Source organism: Brachycentrus maculatus, unplaced genomic scaffold (assembly GCF_059751285.1).
Source record: "Brachycentrus maculatus isolate JH-2025_06_01 unplaced genomic scaffold, ASM5975128v1 h1tg000069l, whole genome shotgun sequence".
In the NCBI taxonomy this organism is placed as follows: domain Eukaryota; kingdom Metazoa; phylum Arthropoda; class Insecta; order Trichoptera; family Brachycentridae; genus Brachycentrus; species Brachycentrus maculatus.
The window spans coordinates 345031-367651 of record NW_028280823.1 but is presented as its reverse complement, the minus strand read 5'-3'; the positions used below and the strand labels follow the sequence as shown (position 1 = coordinate 367651).

At 34.5% G+C, this 22621-nt stretch overlaps 1 protein-coding gene across 3 annotated transcripts in view; it reads left to right on the top strand.

The window, feature by feature from the left end:
* The first annotated feature begins 1649 nt into the window (after window positions 1-1649).
* Window positions 1650-22621, top strand: part of LOC148311215 (chromatin remodeling protein domino-like) — a 36141-nt gene continuing 15169 nt past the window's right edge. For 2 of the 3 annotated variants that reach the window (XM_088256911.1, XM_088256912.1), the window contains exons 1-17: window positions 1650-1860; window positions 8625-8767; window positions 9577-9881; window positions 10203-10480; window positions 14757-14887; window positions 15172-15357; window positions 15441-15581; window positions 16199-16370; window positions 16450-16640; window positions 16846-17762; window positions 17841-18027; window positions 18250-18386; window positions 18468-18654; window positions 19245-19673; window positions 20418-20629; window positions 21093-21295; window positions 21832-22313. In XM_088256911.1, the coding sequence (XP_088113037.1) occupies window positions 8639-8767; window positions 9577-9881; window positions 10203-10480; window positions 14757-14887; window positions 15172-15357; window positions 15441-15581; window positions 16199-16370; window positions 16450-16640; window positions 16846-17762; window positions 17841-18027; window positions 18250-18386; window positions 18468-18654; window positions 19245-19673; window positions 20418-20629; window positions 21093-21295; window positions 21832-22313 (4287 nt within the window). In that variant the 5' untranslated portion in view covers window positions 1650-1860; window positions 8625-8638. Of the gene's footprint in view, window positions 1861-8624; window positions 8768-9576; window positions 9882-10202; window positions 10481-12919; window positions 13013-14756; window positions 14888-15171; window positions 15358-15440; window positions 15582-16198; window positions 16371-16449; window positions 16641-16845; window positions 17763-17840; window positions 18028-18249; window positions 18387-18467; window positions 18655-19244; window positions 19674-20417; window positions 20630-21092; window positions 21296-21831; window positions 22314-22621 lie in introns of all 3 variants that reach the window. The other variant, XM_088256910.1, reaches the window with a different exon arrangement.

The window sequence follows — 22621 nt, the reverse complement described above, 5'->3', positions numbered from 1 at the left end:
TTACTATATATAGTTCTGAGAAACATCTGAAGATCTGACTGATCACCTCAATTTCATATGATGGGTATTCATGTTAACAATGTATTAATATTGCGTAGGCACCATTGGGATCTTACAAATCATTGGATGAGAGTCAGAAGGATTTTTTTTTCGTGCAGTCACAATGTAACTTAATAACTAAGCTTGTTGAGCGACCATTTATCCTTTCGAACATTATTAAACTTATATAAATATATCCACCATACTATCAAATCTCTACAACGAACTTTCTATAATGAATGCTATAGCTTTCAAATTAGCCTGAAAGAATTCAAAACTAAATGTGTTTATTTATTTTCTTTTTGTGACAAATTACATAATTCATACATACTCTTTTATTGTTATTTTGGTGTCATTTATATTTCTAGGCAAAAACCCACAGAAAGGGGTTAAAATTACACAAAACGTAATAGAAAAATTGAAAAATTATTTAAGCTTCCGCCTACGGTTTGATATTTTCGTCCTTATTAATTTTTTAATTATATATATTCAAGCAAAAAATATGAAATTTACGTAAAGTATTTGAAATTTAAAATTGATTCAATGAAAGGAAATGGGTCAAATCGCAATATTTTTTAATGAAAAGTCGATACCGCATACTCGAACTAAATGAAATGATAAAAAGATATCAACAAAAATACAACAATATTAATAATATCGATAGTACTGCCCATCCCTACTCGCCTGTTTTTTGAGCATGCGCACTCTGTTGGCGGCGTTAGTGTGTACGCCAAGGGCTACGTTCAGTTACAAAGATCAAAATAATTGGAATGGCGTGAAGTTGTCGATGTAACAAAAAACAGACTATATTATTAGTTTTACCGGGTGAAAAAGATGTTGAAACAATTATAAATCACATTATTATGAAGTTATACGCAATGAAATGAAATGTGAAAGAATACAAATATTATTTATTGAAGGTGTTGATGTGCGCCCAAATACATAAACATTCATTTTTGTCCACCCTCATTGTAAAGCCCTCGGGTTAAATTCTCAAGGATCGTCAATATAAATTTAAATGATTTTTCACCCTAATACTTATTTCATATTACCCTGGACTGATACTTTCTAAGTCTAATCATCTTTCCTTCTTTTGAACGATCAAGATAGCACTGCTTCTATACGAAGCTTTCCCATATACACAATTGGATCTAGAAAAGCGAAGAAGAAAAATATTTTTTCTAAGTCTATGAAAAACGTAAAGAACAAAATCAAAATATTTTATTAAACTATCGAATGATGGCATAATTTAGTGATATTGATTGCATTAACAGTTTTAACTGTTTTTTTTTTAATTTTTAAAATCGATCATTTGGATTTATATTTTTTGAGTATTTTTACAAAAATTATATTAAATAAATAATATTATTATCACTTTTACAACAACGAAAATTGGTTAGTACCTACTTCTAACTTCTAAGTAGTTTCTTAAGACAAAGTATTTCAATATGCACATGCAAATAAAACACATTGAATAGATAATTACATCAATAGAGAAATATTTTTAATTTCGTTATATAAATTAATAATTAATATGCTGACGATCGCTGACGATTGCGTACAATATCGATTATACAATACTATCGATAACGCGCCCCATCCTTACTCGCACATGCGCATTTAGTAAACGAACAAACCGGTGGCACAGTATTTTTGTTGGGCGTCTAGGTATATAATTTAGTGTTATTTTTCGGAGTTTCCGTGTAAAAGTGATGATAACGTAAACCATTAAATGCTTCCTTGAAAAATATATTTAGCAATGGTACAACTTTTAACACGTGATGGGTGTTCAATGTGTGACAATATTGTGATTACAAAATGGTGAGTTATCCTGTTTGGCGCACAGGAAATATGGCCGCCGTAGTTAGTACCAATTTGCCGAAATTATGTAAGGAAATGTCTCCTAGCTGGAACCTTGTTAGTTATGGGAATTTTATTGTTATCGTGTATTTATTGTAAAATGGTAGTCAAAATACGATATTTTGATGTGTTCTTTCAAGTATTTACTCGTTTATTATGTTTGTATTTTTGACATACGCAGGATACATTACTTCAAAGCCGCTTATAACGCCAATGTTGATATAACATTTATTTTTTCATATACGCCCCGTGATATCGTAATTAAATATATATATTAAATCTGACGGTTTTGTCAAATTGAAACATTAAAAAATTCATTGTTTCCTTTCGATCTAGCTGACTTCGAAATAAGGGAATGATTGTTTATTTATTTTTTTGCGGTTACTTAGTTTTACTGCTTATGTTATTGTGTGATTTTCTGGTTAGTTTTTTTTCTTTTCAATATGTGGAAATATTATATTTTTTTTTTATTTCGGTTAACTAGTTAATGTTAATTAAATGTTTATTTTGACATTTCGGATTTGGCGCGCATTTTTTATTTTATTTTTCTTAACCTCCAAAATGCGCGTCTCTTTCGGGAAACATTTGTTACTATTTCGAGTTCCGTTATGTATATATATATATATTTTTTAAAGTGGTATTTTCAACTTTGGTTCAGTGACTTTTCAATTGGTTTGTTTTACCAAACTAAAATATTAGCTGTAAGATATATATAGTCGGATATTCCAATTATGTACGAGGGATTTTAAATATTGCAATTATACTGAAATTCAACCATCGTGACCTCAGGATTTAGACAACTCGGCATTATTCTTATATTTGGCTCAATATTAAATGTGCATTTGATTATAATGTATATATTATCTCTAAAGACATAATATCAAAAATAGGAAATATTTATAATTTAAGGGATTGCAAATAAACACAGCGAAGTAAAAAAATAGCATCGTGTCCTGTAACTGTTTCACTATATTTATTTAAAAAAAAAATACAAAATATTATTTAAAACTAACTCATTACATATTTTTTTACCGTAACCAAGATGTGTATAAATAAATTAAAAAACTCTCATGCATGATCTAAAAAAATATAAATATTCTGTAACTCTAAACAAAAGATGATGAAATTGTGTGAAATTTGGTTTGATTTTAATTATTGGTCAAAATATACAAAATTATTATAGTATCATTTATTTCGGGAATTTGTGTACATTTTTTGTATTGATTTGGTTTCAAAATGGTAGATCAGTGTTCCGCAAACTTTTTCTGTTCAAGGTACACCTGCCAAATTAAGAAATTTCAGAGGTACACCAATGAAAAAAAAACAAAGTTAGTTTATTATCGATTTATTATCAAAATATAATGTGAAAACATATAATATCATAACTATAAGTTTATTTAATATCTTTACAATACTAGACTGTTTCCCGCGGCACACCAACTAATCACCACGGTACACCAGTGTGCCGCGGCACATACTTTGCGGAACAATGTGGTAGATTGCATTATTTTTCATTCTAAAACCGCTAGTGGATTGTCGATTGTACATTAGCAACTGTCTATTGCGAGGCATGGTTGCTCGATGTCACATAGTTCTTTCTACCTTCTACACTTGGGTAAAGAAGGCTAGATTAATAAGTTAACCTTTGACATCTAGATTACGGATTATCAACCTGGTCCATACCGCCCACTAGTGGGCAGTAAAGGCTTCGATTTTTGCTTGAACCCCAAAATCCTGAGAAATGTGTGTGTCCCGTGGTTAGTGTCGCGGACTCTTAAGTCAGAGTTTCTCGGTTCGAACCCACTCTACCACAATTTGATAATGAGCCGCTTAGGCTCACAGATACAGTAGAAATTTAAATATTTGTGCAAATAATAAAAACACGAATATTTCTCTTTTTTAAAAAAAAAAGAATAAAAATTTTTGCTTCACAATTTTCGTTTTTCGGCATAGCTTCACTAACTAGCTTGGTATATTGTAGCTGTATATACACTGGTCTACCAAACAATAAACTGAAAATTGACTTGACTGTAATCGTTAAATGCAACAGCGAGACTTATTTCTGGAATTTCTAAATCAGTCACATCACCTCAATACTTCACCAACTGTGCTGGTTACGCTTTTCCGAAAGAGTTGAGATAAACTCTATCTAGTCATGCATAAATTAATACATCATATGACTTCAGAGGATCTAAAAGAGTTGTGTATTCCAGACGAATTAGTTGATAGATGTCTCACGCTTCGATCGGCTACAACAACTGCTATGGGCAACTGGGTTGAAATATAGCCGTGTTGGTGGGCAGTAGGGAAATTTTAACCATGAAAAATAAGGAATAGTGGGGCGTAGGCGTAGAAAGTTTGAAGACCCCTGATCTAGAGACTATTTCTATGAAAGCAAATGTACAAAATTGGGCATTTCAAAAGTATTGTACCACTTTTTTTATTCATTTAAGAGAAGTGGGACAATCATATACCATATAAAATTGAAGAAAAATCTAAATTGTTTCTTTTTTTCTTCTTTTTAAGATACACACAAATATTTCAATTAAATGTGTTTGAAAATAGGAATTAAAATGTGGCAGAGTGGGTTCGTACCTAGAAACACTGACTTTATAAATACATATGCACCGATGCACAATGAAATTTAATGTCAATATATGGTGAGTTTAAAATACTGCACTTCCGTTTTACAATTTTTTTCAAGGCCAGAAGATGGTGATGTGTGTTTACACTATGAATATAAGAATGCAACAAATTGTGTTTTATTTATAATTTATATTTGAAGCACTAACTTTGTGATTTTCCATTTTATAATTAAAATGTAACTTTGTTTTAAAATCACGATAAATATTTTTTTATAACTTAATTATAATTATATTAATCAGTCTTGATAAAGAAGCGGTTAGCTTCGAAACCGGTAGACATTAGAATTAAGTTATAATAAAATATTTATACTGATTTTAAAATTACATTTTAATTATATTATATATATCGCTCACTCCTTTCAAGAACGTCATAAATCAAAAATCGTCAATTTTTAGTTGTGCATGTTTTCGGAATGTCCAGAAAATGTACTATATCCCAGCAAAAGAGGCATATTTTTAACTTAATATTTACCCGATATAGGGCAGAAAGAGTTGTTTTTGCATTTTGAAGAAAAGGTATTATTTAATAATTTTTTTAAATATCCTAAATATTTTTTGAATGTACAAAAAACCTTCAGGTTTTACCTAAAAGATCTGTTGCATATTAAAAAATTTTAATAAGTGCCTTGATATTTATTTTTAATACATTGTATTATATTTTCAAACATTAAAAACGTTCTCCTGAAAAATCAAGTTTTTTGATTTATGACGTTCTTGAAAGGAGTGGGCGATATGTGTTTTATTTGTTTGTATTCAGTTATTATTTTAATATACTCCAACTTTATGTATCGTGAATAATTCTCATACAGTTTTTTTAAATCCACCAGTGTTATGATGCCTAAGATGGTAAACATATTAATCATAGATTTTTGGTATTCAATTTATCGATCCGGAAATTACTAAATGCGCGCTCTCCGGTGATAGCACTTATCAAAATGCTAACATTCCACCTAATAAATAGAAACACATTTATGTTTAGTGACATGTAGGCGGAAACTTGTAGCGCATATAGATGATGTCATTCAATATTAGCAAAAATGTAAAATAAAAGTGACACTTATTTTGTATGGAAAAATGTCCAGCATTTAAATGGAAAAGCGTTTAGCATTTTGATAGAAAAATATTAGCATTTTAATAGAATAACATTTTTACACAGAAAAGTATTAAGTGATTGTCTTTTTTCAAATTTTCGCAATCTCAGTTTCTGTTAGAAATACATTTCTTTTTTCTTTTCTATTATATAGATAAGGAATATATTTAATGATTAAAGGTAATGATAACTTCACATAATGATACATATTAATCTTTAAAATCACTCATCTGGAATTTACGAAATGACAAATTACGTTTTTCCTCCAAGACATCTATTTTCACTTTAGTACCCTTTTTATTTTAGTTATTTATCTACATATAAAGGATAATACTATCTCAGTTCTAGAAAAAGTTAAACATTTTTAATGACTTATCAAATAATAATAGCCGCTTCACCTTGAACTTCAAGCATTGTTTATTGACATGCACACAGCTATACATGCATCACTAAATGTGTTTTAAGGCTGTTTTTTTTAAATATGAGTTTATTCATTGGCTATTTTGAACATGGTCTGTAATATAATAATATTCAGCGTCCAGTTGCGGTTAAGGTCTCGGACTCTAGAGCTAGAGATTTGAGGCTTGACCCCTCATTCTAACATAACTTGATTATTTATCTTATTTTTCAAACACAAGTTTAGACTATCTGAAAATGGTATTAAATTCAAATATTTGTGTATATCATAAGAAACATGAAACTGGCAAATAAAGGATGAAAGCAGAGTGAACGCCGTTGAAATGCGCTCCCTCAGACGAATGTGTGGAAAATCATTGTACGACAGAATTAAAAACGAAGATATTAGAAAGGAATGCAAGGCTGAACTAGGGATAGTTGAAAAGATTACGAAGAGTTCTTTAAGGTGGTATGCACATGTGAAACGAATGGTAGTAGTATTCATAAGAACTAAGCATACTACAAAAACTAAGTAAAATCTTACTCTGTTAACCTTTATGGTTAGTGCGTTAGGCTACCGTGCATGAGGTCTCAGGTTTGATTCCAACCTAGTTAAAATAATATTAAATAGGTTTTCATTCTGCCATTTAAGATTTCCCTGAACCTACACTTTAGGTGCAGGACACTTCACTTTGTCTTCTTATATCTAATAAACGGCCAAGTTAATACTGTATCACTCTGATTCAGTGCTCTATATATTATTGAGTGGGTGACAAGGTTTAGAAGAAGATATTTACATTTGTTCATGGGATTCAAGTTTTTTTTTAAACTTGTTTTGCTGATAAATTGCAGTTGAACTTCCGTGCAACAAATTTGTATCCAAGCAAATGCACTTAAAAGCACGCTTCAAAATATTTAGCAACGTCTACTGTGTTTTACCAACATTATAATATGGATGTTCAATTGTATTTAGATTTTTGTGGAGCGTTGAATAATTTTGGGTGCTATTTAAATTTATAGTAAACATATTGCGCTTGTTAAGAATATAAATCAAGTTGAGAGCAGGGTATTGAACCCGAGACCCCGGGACCGAAGTCTGTCACAATCAATTTGAGTCAAAGATCGTATTTAAGATAATAATCATTCATATGATAGACCTTTAAGCTTGTCCACATCTTTTACTGGTGTATGTCTGTTTATGGCTGGTGAATATTTTAATAGATTCGAGTATGGTAAATATCGGGAAAATATCACTATCAAACCTGACACGTGGCCCCTCAAAGTAGCCTCGGTCCGTGGTCTTAAACCTTGTAGACTATTCATCTACATGAATATAAATGTGGAGGTCCTCACGAAAACATTACATTTCCATTATAAATGATTTGAAGTAATCAGGAATTCCAAAACGTAAAATTGTTGTGTTTTGGTGCAATTTAATGATTTTATATTGGTTTAACACCACGTTTTGTCGCAACTTTAATTAAGGTTTTGATAGCATACAGTAAACAGAACAGATTTGTATTTTAAGGATTTTTTGTGCAATATTGGAAATGTAACTTTTTGTGAGGATCTCCACAAAAGTAAATGTACTTTTGTTTAAAATCTTATATCTTCTAAAGTTATTCACCGATTGCTTTAATGTTGACACAACGTTGCATTTGAATACGCGCATGTTATCAATGTATAAAAATAAAATAAAATTATTTGAATATTATTTTTTTAAATATCCTTTTTCCAAAGTTATTCATGGGTAAAAGCATGTTCTTTTTTAAAAAGCTTTTTTTACCGGCAACCTCGTCTGTTGGATGTAATAGCAAATTGCACAGTACTAAACATTGCTCACGGTGAAGAGCGTGGACACTGGCATCACTTAGTATCTTCAATGTTTTCGATTGCATTGTTGTTCCATACATTTCTTTCTTTCCATACAACTCTTTGCACTGGAATGTTTTTTGGTATGTGCAATACCGCCATCCCAATTGAATTTTGCGATTTCACTTTTATGATTCTGGTTTGATTATATTGAAAACTAAAAACCAATATATTTTAAAATATTGAGTATTAAGACTTTATTTTCTTGGCGCCATAGCGGCGGCACTCGAGTAGTACGGCAAACCATGCATGCCGCCTCTATGGCGGCACTCCAGTGCTAAGAGTTAAATATCTGATGTAAATTAATTTTTAAAAATTCAGAATATTGAACATTCATAATATTTTGGTTCACTACAAATATAACGAGCTCCCGTAAAATGTAACAACAGTGAGTGTGGAACTATCATTCGTTTATCGGTAAATCCCGCCTCCATAGTACAGTGGTAAGGAAGAGGAAATAATGTATGTTCTACATATAAATCTTTAAAATATATATAAAAGAAAAGAAAAACACTATTATACCATTAATCAAATAAAACAATAAAACTTGAGTGCAAGTCCCTCTCCAAGCACTAGAGCTCAGAGAGGCAGAGTGAAACAAAAATTATAAGTTTGCCATTGTATAAATGTATAGAAATTGTATCAAATTGTATTAAAAAAATGTAACTATATTAAATGAATATAAAAAAAATTAATAAAAAAAATTGTTTGTTTCGTTTCAGATGTGTAAAATAACATGAATGAGAAAAATGAATCTGTCAAGCTCGGGTCCACACACACGGAGGGGAGGGAGAGGGAGGGGGCCCCCGACCTGCTGCCGGCACTCTGCCGCAGAGCTTCGGTGGGCCCCACTGTATTGCATCAGGTATTATTCTTTTATACAAGTAGCTGGCTCATACCAATAAAGAGACTATAAAAAAATATTTTTGAAATGCTGGATGACCGAATCACAATACGTTTTAGTTTTTTTTAAAAACTAGATTTTTTTAAAAACTTTACAAAAACTGTTAGCTGAATTATTCATTCATCCGTCTTTGTAGTACAGTGGTTTATGTGTTAGGTTCCTATGCATGTGATCCTGGGTCCATTCTCAGGGGGTCAATATTTTTTTTCTAATATTTACTCATTATTACTCTGGAGCACATGACTGCTTTGATCAGCAATTGAATTAACACTTTATTGATTTAATGAAGTGCCCTATGCACCACTGGATGCAAATAAGGGCAGGGAGAAGAATTATTAGTTATGACATGTTTGTTTGCATGAAGTGAGAGGCATTATGTGGTACTTAATACCTAAGTATCTCTTTGGATTAATAATAATAGTATCTCTTTGGATTTAATTTAGAATAAGTATACACTTTATATGTAGTTAATTTTGGTTGTGCATATCGTCCCAATACAGGTTGAAGTCACTAAACTAAATATATAAAAATGATTGACATATATATTTTTTAAGTTTTATTTTTATTCAAATTAAAAATTTACTTGGCACTAATTATTGAAATCTAATTTGAGACTTGTTTTAATGATTATTTTTATGTTTTGATGAACAGTTAAAAAGATTGAAGAAAGTATTTTGATATAAACTTTTATAACAAAAACAAATACAATTTAAAAACTTTAACTAATAAACTAATTCGGATTGAGTGTAATGGTTTTATTTTTATACCAGGCTCTGCTAAAAGAAGACAATAGCCAAGACCAACCAATGGACATATCAGAAGCGCTCCGTGTCCCGACGGGCAGGGCAGGTGAGGGATCCCCCTCGCCCGCGAGCCTCCCGCCCCCGCCGCACGGCACGCCGCCCCCGCTGGCGCCCCCCTCATCCCCGCTGCCCGGCTGCGGAGCTCGCAAGAGACTCAAGATGTCGGACGGCAGCCCCGCGCCCTCGGCCAGCGCCGTCGCGGAGGACCTGTCAGCCATCCACAAGAGGAACATTGACGATAGAATGGCCACACTGGAATCCTTGAAAGAAAAGTGGGTATTATTTTTTTTTTTTAAATGACCGACGCTCGCTCTTTCCATTGAGTGTTACAGTAAAAGATCATTAGTTCGAATCACTGTTATTTGAATTTTACCCTAGTTTGGAAAATATTTTTAAATTATGCTGCTTCCAATTTTTCATACAAAATTTTTGATAGTAAAAATTTTGAAAAGTGTAATTCAAACAAAATTAGAAATAAATAGCAAAAATTATAAATAAACTGATGATAGAAAACAAGGCATAGGGAAGAGGGAGCGGATCCAAAAGGGGAGACACGATAGACAGATAGGGTACTACTTTGGTTTATGTTTTAGGTATACGGAATGCATTGCTCAAGTGTACTACCTGCAATCGGGCGGTGTGGTGATGGACTACCAGGCGTGGAGGAAGCGGCCGCTGTCAGCACAGTTCCTGGCCTTTGCGCGCGCGCACCCGCTGGAGGGCGCGGAGGAGCCGCCAGCCCTGCAGCCCTTGACGTCCGCGGCCTCCGCCACCCCTCAGGGAGCCGAGATCAAGATCCCCGGCGTGGGGGCCACCCCCGTGGCCGTGTCCACCCAACTGCCGGCTGCCGTCGCCCAACTAACACAACAGGGTATGTTTCCCTTTGATAATTCTTTTATTCGATTGTCTTCTAACCACATCTAGATAAAAAATATTATCTTTTTCGGCTTCCCTAAACTAAAACCGAGAAGAGAATTTCAGAGAGCAAAAATTTGTTGGTTTTTGTTTTAATTGAGTTAAGCGATCGGAAATTATGTATGTACTGTCATTTCAACATATTTTTGTTTTTTCTTTATAAAAGATAAGTGAGAAAGCATGACAAAATATTTTTTTAAATATTTTTACAACTGATAGTAACCCAGTAATTATACAAATTTAAATGAAAACCAATTTGATCAGATTATTATACATAATACCTCAAATTATAAAAGTGACTTGTGTAAAATTTATGGAAAAAAAAAGTTACGGAATGAAGAAAAGTGCAGTTTACTTAAAAATTTTGTATGTTGACTTTGCAAACAATAACAACAAATCTTATTACTGTTTTTTCATAGATAATTCTTAGAAATCATTGGTTAAATTATTCTGGATGAGCCAGAAACACGGTGTGTATATATATAAAATGTTGAGATCGATTGTGCAATTTTAACATTTTTTTGTTGAGTTTTCTTGTTACCAAATGACCTATTTTTATTTAGTATTTTGTTGTGTGATAATGGTAGCAAATCTGAACTTTAATTGATTTTGGAGATTAGATTAATAACTTTTTAAAACTTATTGATAAAAATACTTGATATTAAAGCGTGAACAAAACGAGATTGCAATTAAAAGATGCTCAAATTATGCCATAATCAAACAATAAAGAAAAGAAACTAACCATATTAGTGATTGTTATTTATTTTTGTGAACAAACTAATACATATTACGTAAACTACATAAGTACATATGATATACTTGTACCTTTAGCTTATCCACAATAATATTACGTATTTAAAATAGCTTTTACCGATTTGGCCTGAATTGCTATTGGAGGATAGTATTTATTATAAGATGTATGTTTGACTATATATTGATCATTAAAAAACAACATTTACTCGCTGATTTACCCATTCACCAAAATACAGGCAATAAATTAATGAACACTTTACCCTTTCATTACTGAATCGTTTAATCATATTTAAGTTAAGGGATTAATTGTTACTTTTATATACGCACCTATCTATTAATCTTGTATCTAATTCTAAATCTTATAATTATTGTTAAACCTTATAAACTACTAGGAAATGGATTCTATGGGTGAGCCATCAAATAGTGATTTGAAAAAAAAAAAATGAAAATTGCCCTCCTTATGTTTGATGGATATCGTGTTATATATTTTTTTGCTTCTTTTGAGTCGTTGTCCTCATTGCTGAGGATCGTGACCATCCTCTCTCCTTGTCTTGGAAACGTTTTACATAGTCCTCCACCTCTCCCAATGCATCGCCATCCCCATCGCTCTGACCTCTGCAAATGTTCACCTCATTGATCACTCGTTTTTGGACGCTTTCTATGATGTGGCGCATTTTCATGTTGAAATATTGACTTTTAGATCAGTAAGAGACTGCGGATGTCTGATGTATATCCTGCCTTTTGATAGCATCGGAAAAAATTATTGCAGTGTCAAAATGAGTGATCTGGGTAGCCAAGTGACCATAAAATAATTCAGACATTTCTGCCCCCTTTTTGGCTCAATCACAAACTGTATGTGTCTGCACTTTACAAAAAATCAAACTGGGCTAAGAAATGACAAAGAAATATAAAAATAGCACTATTTTTTGTTGTTGTTTACTAGACTATGGCTCTCCCAATTGAATATAACTTATTTTAAATTGAGGTACAGAACTAAACTGCGCATAAAATGAATCTATCGTTGCAACAATCAGGATGATTGATATGTATTTATCTAAATTAAGAAAAATTACATTTATCGATTCAATTCAGACGGTAAGTAAAGGAAACAATCGTTGCCTTGTTATTTTCTTCGTTGGATTTGTCATCTTCACCACTGTCCAAGAACATTTTTTCATTCTCTTTTTGCTCATGAGAGTTGATTAAATGTATGATTTGTTGAAAAAAATTGTAACTTGTGGAAAAACCATACTTTTTTTCTGTTTTTCATTCATTATTATTCATCAGGGAGCTTTTGATTACACATTCAAAAAAATTCCCCCGAAAATTGTTTAATACCCTTGAATCAGTTTTAACTGTCTAATTCTAAAGTGGTTATTTTAATAAGAAAAAAATTAAATGAGTTTTTTAAACATGGTTTAACTTTTCAATATGACATTTAGTTCATTTGTTATAAAAGTATTTTTATTGAAACACATATTGCTAATACATAGTATGTTTTCTATGGTGTTCATCTGAAACGTAGCGTGACTCTTCCGTAGAAGTACTAGAACACAAAGGGTTAAGTAGAAGAATGGGGAAGTCGAGCGGGTAAGTGTGTGCGTGGAGTATGCGAGAGTGTAGCGTGGGCGCGTGCTTGTAGGTTCGGTGCCCGGGCGGCCCACCGGCGGGCGGCACGGCATGGTGTTCGCCCCTCACCGCCCCCACCACTCGGTAGCCACCCCCCGACTGCCAGGTACCCTCGCCACACCGTCCCCCACCACACCCGCACCACACCTACACAACACACTCCTACCATACCACACTCGCGCCACACCCGCAAACTGACATCCACCGCATTGGCCGGCCGGTGCCGCATTGGTTATATACAGGAATGTGCATTTGCATTCGGTTCTATGGGTCTACTCCCAAACTATTTCTGGTTGGTTGGTTATTCCTGTAAAAAGGAGTCACTCATTAAAATCTTAAACCGTTACCATATATTTCAAATTATTGATCTAATAGTACCATTATCTTAGAACGAAATCTAACCTATGATACCTTTTATAAATTTCTCATCACACTCTGAAGTTTTGTTAAAAATTAAAATGGCATAAATGAATATAATAATGATTTATTTCAAAGTTAAAAAATTAATAATGGTTGTTCATTGATTTTTCTAAAACTACTTTATCAACTTAAACACCACCTCTGATAAAATTTATTATATAGCAAATTTCTGTATATTCAAAATGCGTTGAATTTGCTCACTGTAAACATTTTATGTCTAAAGGTTTTATCTATATTAACCGTTAAGATTTAAGGATTTTTTAAACCATGAAACCAAAAACAGAAATTGTCCATTCAAGTTTTATATCATCAGGTTTTTTTTCCATTCCGCCTGTTGAACTGGTGTTCTTTTGAGATTTTTTTGTGTGATGTTCTCGATTCTTGCTGTCATTTGAGAGTCAATTGCAGCATCCACAACAAGTTGGTCGTTGGTTATTATATGTCTGAAACATCAACAAAAGTGAGTTCACCGAATCAATAAAAAAAACACAATCAGAATCAGAACAACCGTAAAATACAAGAAGCTTTTTACAAAATATGTTAATACACTTTTATTCAAATCAATTTTATTCTCTAATTTCAAATCAATAAACACATATTGATGTACATGTTATGTTTGTGAGTTATTAATTTAAAATACCTTTTTTTTTTAATTACTTATTACAGTGATTTATCTTTTATCCGCTTTTTTTGTATAAAATTTTTGTAATTTGTTGCGTAAATTTGTTATTGGTGTTGTAAATTTTAAAATTAAATTAAAATAATAAAAAATTATCATTTCAATGCATCCACATTTTTTCTCTCTATATAGTGTTTTAATTTTATTTATATTTTATATTTTTGTGTAGATAAAGTATATTATGATTTTATTTTATTTAAATCTGGATAGGAAACATATTTACATGTTTATATGTAAAGGTAAATCACCGTAAATGTATTTTATATTCATAGCTTGCATACGTTAATATCTACGTACATGTGTATTACTGACCCGGGGTATTCTTAAATGTAATTAACAGTAAAAATTACTAATAAATTTCATACTAACGATAAGCTCAAAACACACCAAAGGTGCTAGTTTAGTAAACTGTTGAAACTAATTTACAATTTGATTAATAAAATCCATAATTACAGTTATTAATCATTATTCATCGTATGTCGTTCCGGGATCAAATAACCCATAATATTTCACAATACACAATTTCCATTTTCCTCACTACATTTGACAAGCATGCATCTACACTGCCACCACAATATTGTAACTCTTGCGTATCATAGATCACCCATGAGTAGTTTGAAAGGCTGGTAGGTGCTTTGCTTTGTACTTTACTTTGCAGATCGTGGTAACTGAATGCCGTTGCTTTCATATTGCTTTGGATGTGAGTATCTCCTGTTAGCGGCGTCTCAACGGTGAATACTTTTTATTCCAGGCGGAACTCCTTTAGTGGTCGAGAACAGCACTTGCGTCGGAAGAACAACTGTTAGTAATACATCACCTCAGGCCCCAAATAATACTTCTCAGTCTACCCCCCAGGAACAAATTGTTGAAAAAGCTAAACAGGTAGGTTCTGCATAAATGTATTTAAATTTAAATCCTTTTTACTATATTTTTATCATGTATATATCAAAACAAATTCATGAAACAGACTGCTTTCTGCATGGCTATATTTATTTATAAAAACAGTTTGTAATTTTAGTATATAATTTTTTTTTCAATTTTGAACTGAAAATTTCAATCGTATCTACGAGTGGTTAGTTTTTACTCATTGCAAATTCTATATTGGAATCATTGTGAATACTCGTTTCATTGGTTTAGAAAATTTTAAAGGAATAGATCGGTTTCAGGAAGCGTATGTTATGCAGAGGGTATGTGAACTACAGAAAGAAGGGCTTTGGACGGAAAAGAGACTACCCAAGGTTGTGGAACCCCCTCGACCCAAGGCTCACTGGGACTATCTGCTCGAGGAGATGGTTTGGTTAGCGGCGGACTTTGCCCAAGAAAGAAAATGGAAAAAGGCAGCTGCTAAAAAGGTGATTATGCAAAATATATATTTGAAATATCACAAACAGAATCATTGTTATGTTGCGACTAATATTTTGTTATTATTTTACAGTGTGCGAGAATGGTACAGAAACACTTTCAAGAGAAGGCACTCGCGGCACAGAGAGCGGAGAAGGCTCAAGAGCTCCAACTGAAGAGGATAGCTTCATTCGTAGCCAAGGAAATAAGACTATTCTGGTCTAATGTAGAAAAAGTATGTTCCATTTCCCATCTGATGAGCTTACTATAAATGAAAAGCTTGTCAATGTTTCCACTATTGATAGTTTTATTTGAAGTTAAATATACGCTATTTAGCGTTGATTCGGTGTGTATATATTATGTGTAATTGTACAATCTTCACTTTCCATAATGTGTGAAAATTCCAATATGATTTAAAGTTGAATAAAATGGCTCCGCATTCCATGTTGAACACATTTGCGGTAATGACACTGCATGTTAATTCAGATCAATATGAGTTTATGTTTCCTTTATATTTTACAAGACTGGCACAATATATTTTATATTAACACTAAGTTTGAAGAATTTTATTCTCGACAATACAGACAATTTTACAGCTGCTCTATCACCGTAAATAAAATAATGTAACACCAGATATGAATATATGATAAATAGTAATTGTTTTTTATCAAAATTCTGCCAACGAGAAATAACACACATGAACCACTTGAGTAACCTCTGTGATAATCAATTTATCATATAAATGAGTACATTCTCGGAAACATTGACAGTCTTTTTGATCTTCCTATGGACATTTTATCTGCACTTATTTATTTGTAACACTGTAATAATGTGAAAACTTTTTTCCCACAGTTAGTAGAATTTAAGCAACAAACCCGGTTGGAAGAGCAACGTAAGCAAGCTCTGGACCAACAACTCAGCTTTATTGTAGGTCAGACTGAAAAGTATTCCCAACAACTCGCTGAGGGGATGCGATCGCAACAGGCGCAAAATTCTGGTCAAGCATCTGCTTGTCAGTCCGATGGTAAGTTCATCAATTTATTGTATTTTAGTTTTTGTCTCTGCCTTTTTCCCTATTTACTATATTTTGCTATTTTTTCCAGAGGAATTCTGTCCCAGTGGTGCGGTGTCATCGGATGACGAGGAGACCATAGCTGCTGCGGAGAAAGAGGAAACAACCGAAAATTCGCATAAAGATGAAATAGAAGCCCTTCAAAGAGAATCTCAAATGGAACTTGATGAGTTCCTTAGTGAATTACCTAAAGACTACCTTGCCAATAGAGATAAAATTAAGGTAATCATCCTAGGTATTGTCGGGTTATTTCGTCCATGAAAGTCCCCTGATATTTATGTCTAACTAGCAGATGACAGTCAAACAGTACACACACACTATGCCAAAAGATGTCAAAACGGATCAAAAGGAGCATAATGGATGAAAACCTTTAATGTGCGTGGCATTTCCAGAGAAATAATAATAATAATACAATTGTCTTTTTCAGCTGTCAGAAGATGAAAGTTCGGACAAATCTGATGACGATGCGGAATTCAAGGCCGAGGAGGATTCATCAGATGACGAGGACACTATCGTGGAACAAGAAAAAGCCGAAGGTGAAAATGACCATAAAAAGGAAATTGATGATCTGAATGCCGAAAATGAAATGAGCGTAGAAGAACTAAGAAAGAAGTATAGTCACTCTCCCCCTCCCGAGTCGCCTCCGACCTCTGAGTCGGAAAGCGAAGATCTCTCAGAAGACGAGGAAGAAGAAAAGGAGAGTTGCGATAGTGGCGAAGAAGATGGTAACGAAAGCCTAAATGTTCTGGTGCAGGAGGGTGCGGATAACCAGACCGAAGATCAAAGGATGGAGGATGCCGCAGCCATAGCGGAGTCCATCCAGCCCACTGGCAACACTCTCTCGTCCACCCAAGTGGTCACTAAGGTTCCGCATCTCCTGAAGCACACTCTTCGCGAGTATCAGCACATCGGGCTGGACTGGCTAGTCACCATGGAGCAGCGCAGGCTGAACGGCATCCTGGCCGACGAGATGGGTCTGGGCAAGACCATCCAGACCATCGCCCTACTGGCGCACCTGGCCTGCGAGAAGGCGGACTGGGGACCGCACCTGATCGTGGTCCCGACCTCCGTCATGCTCAACTGGGAGATGGAGTTCATGAAGTGGTGTCCGGGCTTTAAGATATTGACGTACTACGGATCTCAGAAGGAGCGCAAGCTCAAGCGGATAGGTTGGACCAAGCCCAATGCGTTTCACATATGCATCACATCCTACAAATTGGTAATACAGGATCACCAAAGCTTTAGGCGAAAAAAATGGAAGTACCTGATTTTAGATGAAGCCCAAAATATAAAGAATTTTAAATCTCAAAGATGGCAGCTGCTTTTGAATTTCCAAACTCAACAGTTAGTATAGAAGTTTTATTTTATCGCGCTATTATTTAATTATTTATGTCCTATCTAATTGAAATGTGTTTTCTCCAGACGATTACTACTTACTGGAACACCTCTGCAGAACAATCTGATGGAGCTGTGGTCACTCATGCATTTCCTGATGCCGGATATATTTGCGTCACATAGAGAATTTAAAGAATGGTTTAGTAATCCAGTCACCGGAATGATAGAAGGCAATTCAGAATACAATGAGAATATTATAAAGCGATTACACAAGGTAATATTCTCATCCCAAAATAATTATCTTCTGTTTTATTACTGCCGTATCAAGATTCATTTTCTAACATGAGTATAGACTTTACCTTGCTTACAAGAGCTTGTACGAGTATGGGTATGTAAATAAACAATCTGATACAGAGTCTTATGCACCAATGGGTTAGAATAGTATTCTTTAATTTGTGATTATAATGTAGATTGATAATCACCTTTTGCTTTTCAGGTACTTAGACCCTTCTTACTGCGACGTCTCAAATCGGAAGTAGAAAAGCAAATGCCAAAGAAATATGAACATGTAGTAATGTGTAGGCTTTCCAAAAGACAAAGGTTCTTATATGACGATTTCATGTCGAGAGCAAAGTGAGTATACCACCATCGCTGTCGTACGAGAGGAATGAAATAGTGATGTCATTTTCTTACCTGAAAATGTGCTTTTTTTAGGACTAAAGAAACACTGGCCTCTGGCAATCTATTGAGTGTGATCAATGTTTTAATGCAACTGCGTAAAGTATGTAATCATCCCAACCTGTTTGAAGTTCGGCCCATAATTTCACCCTTCCAGATGGAAGCTATCAACTATCACATACCCTCTCTTGTATACAACATGATGGCCTACCAACCGTTACAGGTAACTTCATTTTTTTAAACTGATTTAACATCCCCCAATTTGTAATACAGTAAAAGTCCATTCATTTTAAATTCAAGAGGTGGAATTTCACATAAAATAGATTTACAAATTACAAGATATTTGAATTTTTGGGACATTTTACAATTTTCTTTACTGCCAAAGTATGGACATATTTATGCAAAAAAAAGTTAACAGTCCTAAATAAATCATCAAATTGATTCATTGTTAGTCTTTTGAACATAAACAGTAAAATTCAATCATAAAAATTTGATCGTACCATAGAGATTGTTTTTTCTTTAATTTATCGCTTTATAGTGTTTTGTTATTTATATGTATGTTGTTGATACATAATCGAAATTGGTAATTAATAAAATAAGTAAATGGATTTTTTTTTTAACATTAAATCATTATGGTGCATTAAGTGCATTATGGTTTTTTTTGTAGCATGTCTTAAGTGATGCATACCCACGATGTTGGTACATTGCTTACTACTTTTCAAGTAGATGCATTCCAATGCTGCCAACCCATTTTTAATAATGAAATGTTTGGCCTTTAAGGTCGCGTAGTCTAAAAATACAATTGAATTGCAGAGTATGAGTCTCTCGTCGATGAACCTGAACCTGTTGCACATGGAGCGCAACGTGAGCGCGTTTGAGTCCCACCACGTGCGCTCGCTGCGCACGGCGTCGCATCTCATCACGATGGCAGACAGCCTGCCCGCGCCTGCGCCACCCTGCCCGCGTGCCGCGGTGCGCATGCACGTGACGGTGCGGCGCGTGGCGCTGTCCCCGCGCCTGCCGCTGGCGGGCGCCGCGCCCGGCACCAGCCCGCGCGTGGCGAGCGGCGCCGCGCGGCCCGTCATGCGCGTGCCTCCGCTGCAGAGCGAGGGGCCCGCGCTGGCGCAGCCCGTCACGCCGGCCATCCTGCGCCAGCTGGCGGGCGCCAGACCCGTGCTCAAGCCGCAGCCCCGAAGAGATAAGGGCAAGCAGGAACCCGCCGTGCACAGCGAGTTTAAACAGGTTATTATTCTATAATTTATATTTGAAGCAATAGCTTTGTGATTTTATAATTAAAATATAACTTTGTTGTAAAATCACTATAAATATTTTATTATAACTTAATTATAATGTCTACCGGTTTCGAAGCTAACCGGTAGACATTATAAATAAGTTATAATAAAATATATATAGTGGTTTCAAAACAAAGTTATATTTTCATTATTTAATTATAGATACTTTCATTATTTAATTTATTCATTAATAATTGGTAGAAAATAATATAGGTACAGTAAAAGCTGGTTGATTTTTTACTTTTATTTTATTTTAATAAGTCCGCCTCTGTGATGTAATGGTTAGCATTTTTAGCAACCGTGCTAGAGGTCCTAGGTTCAATTCCCAGGGGGGGTGAAAATAATTGTTGTAATGTTATAAAGTGTTATAAAGTGATTTTACACTCAAACATTTATTTAATATTACCATGGACTGGTACCCTGAAGTGCGGGAGTGATCACCTAGCCTACATGTAAGTAACAGAACTATCAAGATAACACTTTTTCAAAACGATACAATGCCCTTTGCACCATTGGGTGCGGATAAGGGTTAGAAGAAGATTTATTTTTTTAAACTTTGTATTATCAAAATATGGTGTTTAGTGCACTTACAGCGATATATATTTTGGTACAAATCAACAAATTTGATTAATGTGAGGTAATTTTAAGGTAATTCTTTCCATACATAGTAAACTAAGTTTTATTTCTATTTTAGCCATCGCTTGAAGAACTACTTAAAACTAGGAGAAAATCGTTGCTGCACATGTTGAATGATATAAACACGAGAAGATGCGATTCTTGGCCCCTGTACGGGTTGGATCTGCGGGAAGCCTGCTCCGTGCCGCCCGTCAAGTACTGCAATACTTTACAAAATGACATAGCTACTGTGGAAAGTTACGCACAGGATATGAGTGATGTCTTCAAAAGGTAAAAACACACAGTTAGCCCATTGTAATAAAAATCTAGCCATTGAATTATTAACTAACGACAGATGTAATTTTGTCCGCCTCCGTAGTGTAATGGTCAGCACGCTCGTCTACCGTACTGGAGGTCCCGGGTTCGATTCCCAGGGTGGGGTCTAATAACAATAAGTGATTTTTCACTAATATTTATTCAATATTACCCCGGACTGGTACCTGAATCGGAGGGCTGATCACCTTTCTAAGATAATAGTGCGTTTATATGATGCAGTGCCCTATGCACCATCGGATGAGGGTTTGAAGAAGTTTAGCATATGGTTTACTGTTTAAGCTCTTGGGAATATTTTAGAAGCAACATCTCAAGGATTCATAATCCAAAAAATATATGCGTTTATACCATGTATTTCAGTATATTTAATTCCGTTTTTGTGATGTCTTTTCAATTACATATATTGCTTTTCTATTTTTAGATTTGTAGTTTTCATTTGCGGCGCGATGAGTCCTGGAATCAAAGCCCACATTAGTCACGGTGTCGCGTGGAAGGTCCAAGAGGAAAAGTCAATAGATACATCCATTGTAAATTATGCCAAACCCGTTATGAATCTAGTACATCCGATCAAGACACAACTCTCTACCTACTTCCCTGACCCCCGGCTTATTCAATACGATTGTGGTAAGTTAAATCTGCCATTTTATACAACACAAACACTCTACTCATATCTAAAGTGATTCCGGACGAGGCTCAATAGTGTAAGATATAATGGAAATTAAATGTTTAATGATAAAAATATTATCAGGATGGATTGATATTGATGTTTTTTTTCATACAAAGTCTAAAAATGATCATGATTAATCAGTAAATTTATGGAATCAAATAACATATTATTGTCAGCAGATTTTTTTAAAAGATTTTTTGTTTTTTCTCTTATTCAGAATTTCAGGTAAAATATTTAAAATATGATTTGATAATAACCATTTTTAATTTTAAAAAAATTCCTATGAATAATCGTTCAAGGGACGGGACCAGAATTACAAATTATTTTGAAAATTTTAGGAAAATTAAAATGGTTGGAATCATCGAGTAAATGACAATAAACAGAATAAAACTTGAATGTTTCTCTTATAATTGTTTATTTCCATATCTATGGTTTTTTTTGCATTTATCGTTTGTTTAGTTACTTAATAAATTGTTTTATTTTTCTGTTTCAGGTAAACTACAAACTCTGGACCGACTGCTGAGGAAACTGCGGACTGACCAACACCGAGTTCTGATCTTCACACAAATGACAAAGATGCTGGACGTCTTGGAGGCCTTCCTCAACTTCCACGGTCACATTTACCTGCGTCTGGACGGCACCACCAAAGTGGAGCAGAGACAAGTCCTCATGGAGCGCTTCAACAGCGACGCGCGCATATTTGTGTTCATCCTGTCCACCCGCTCGGGAGGCGTGGGGGTCAACCTGACCGGGGCCGACACCGTCATCTTCTACGACTCGGACTGGAACCCCACCATGGACGCCCAGGCCCAGGACCGCTGCCACCGCATCGGCCAGACCAGGGACGTGCACATCTACCGGCTGGTGTCCGAGAAGACCATCGAGGAGAACATCCTCAAGAAGGCCAACCAGAAGAGGATGCTGGGAGATCTGGCTATCGAGGGTGGGAACTTCACCACCGCATACTTCAAAAGTGTAAGTTTCACACTATATTTTGGTTATTTATTTATTTCAACTTTAAGTATAGAAAATAAATAAGTACATTGGCGGGCTTATTGCTAAAAAGCAATATCTTCCAACCAACCCAAAACAGACTAGTGATATTGGTCAAAACGTTTGATACCAAATATAGCTGTTTGCAATCAGAGGGTACTTTTCAAAAAAAAAAACATAAATTACAACTTGATGATAATAAGGAAGGCAAAGGAAAAAGGGAGTTTAGGGAAGGAGGTAGAGGCTATATTTTCTGTTAACTCACTTCGGACGGGAAAGGTGTTTCTACC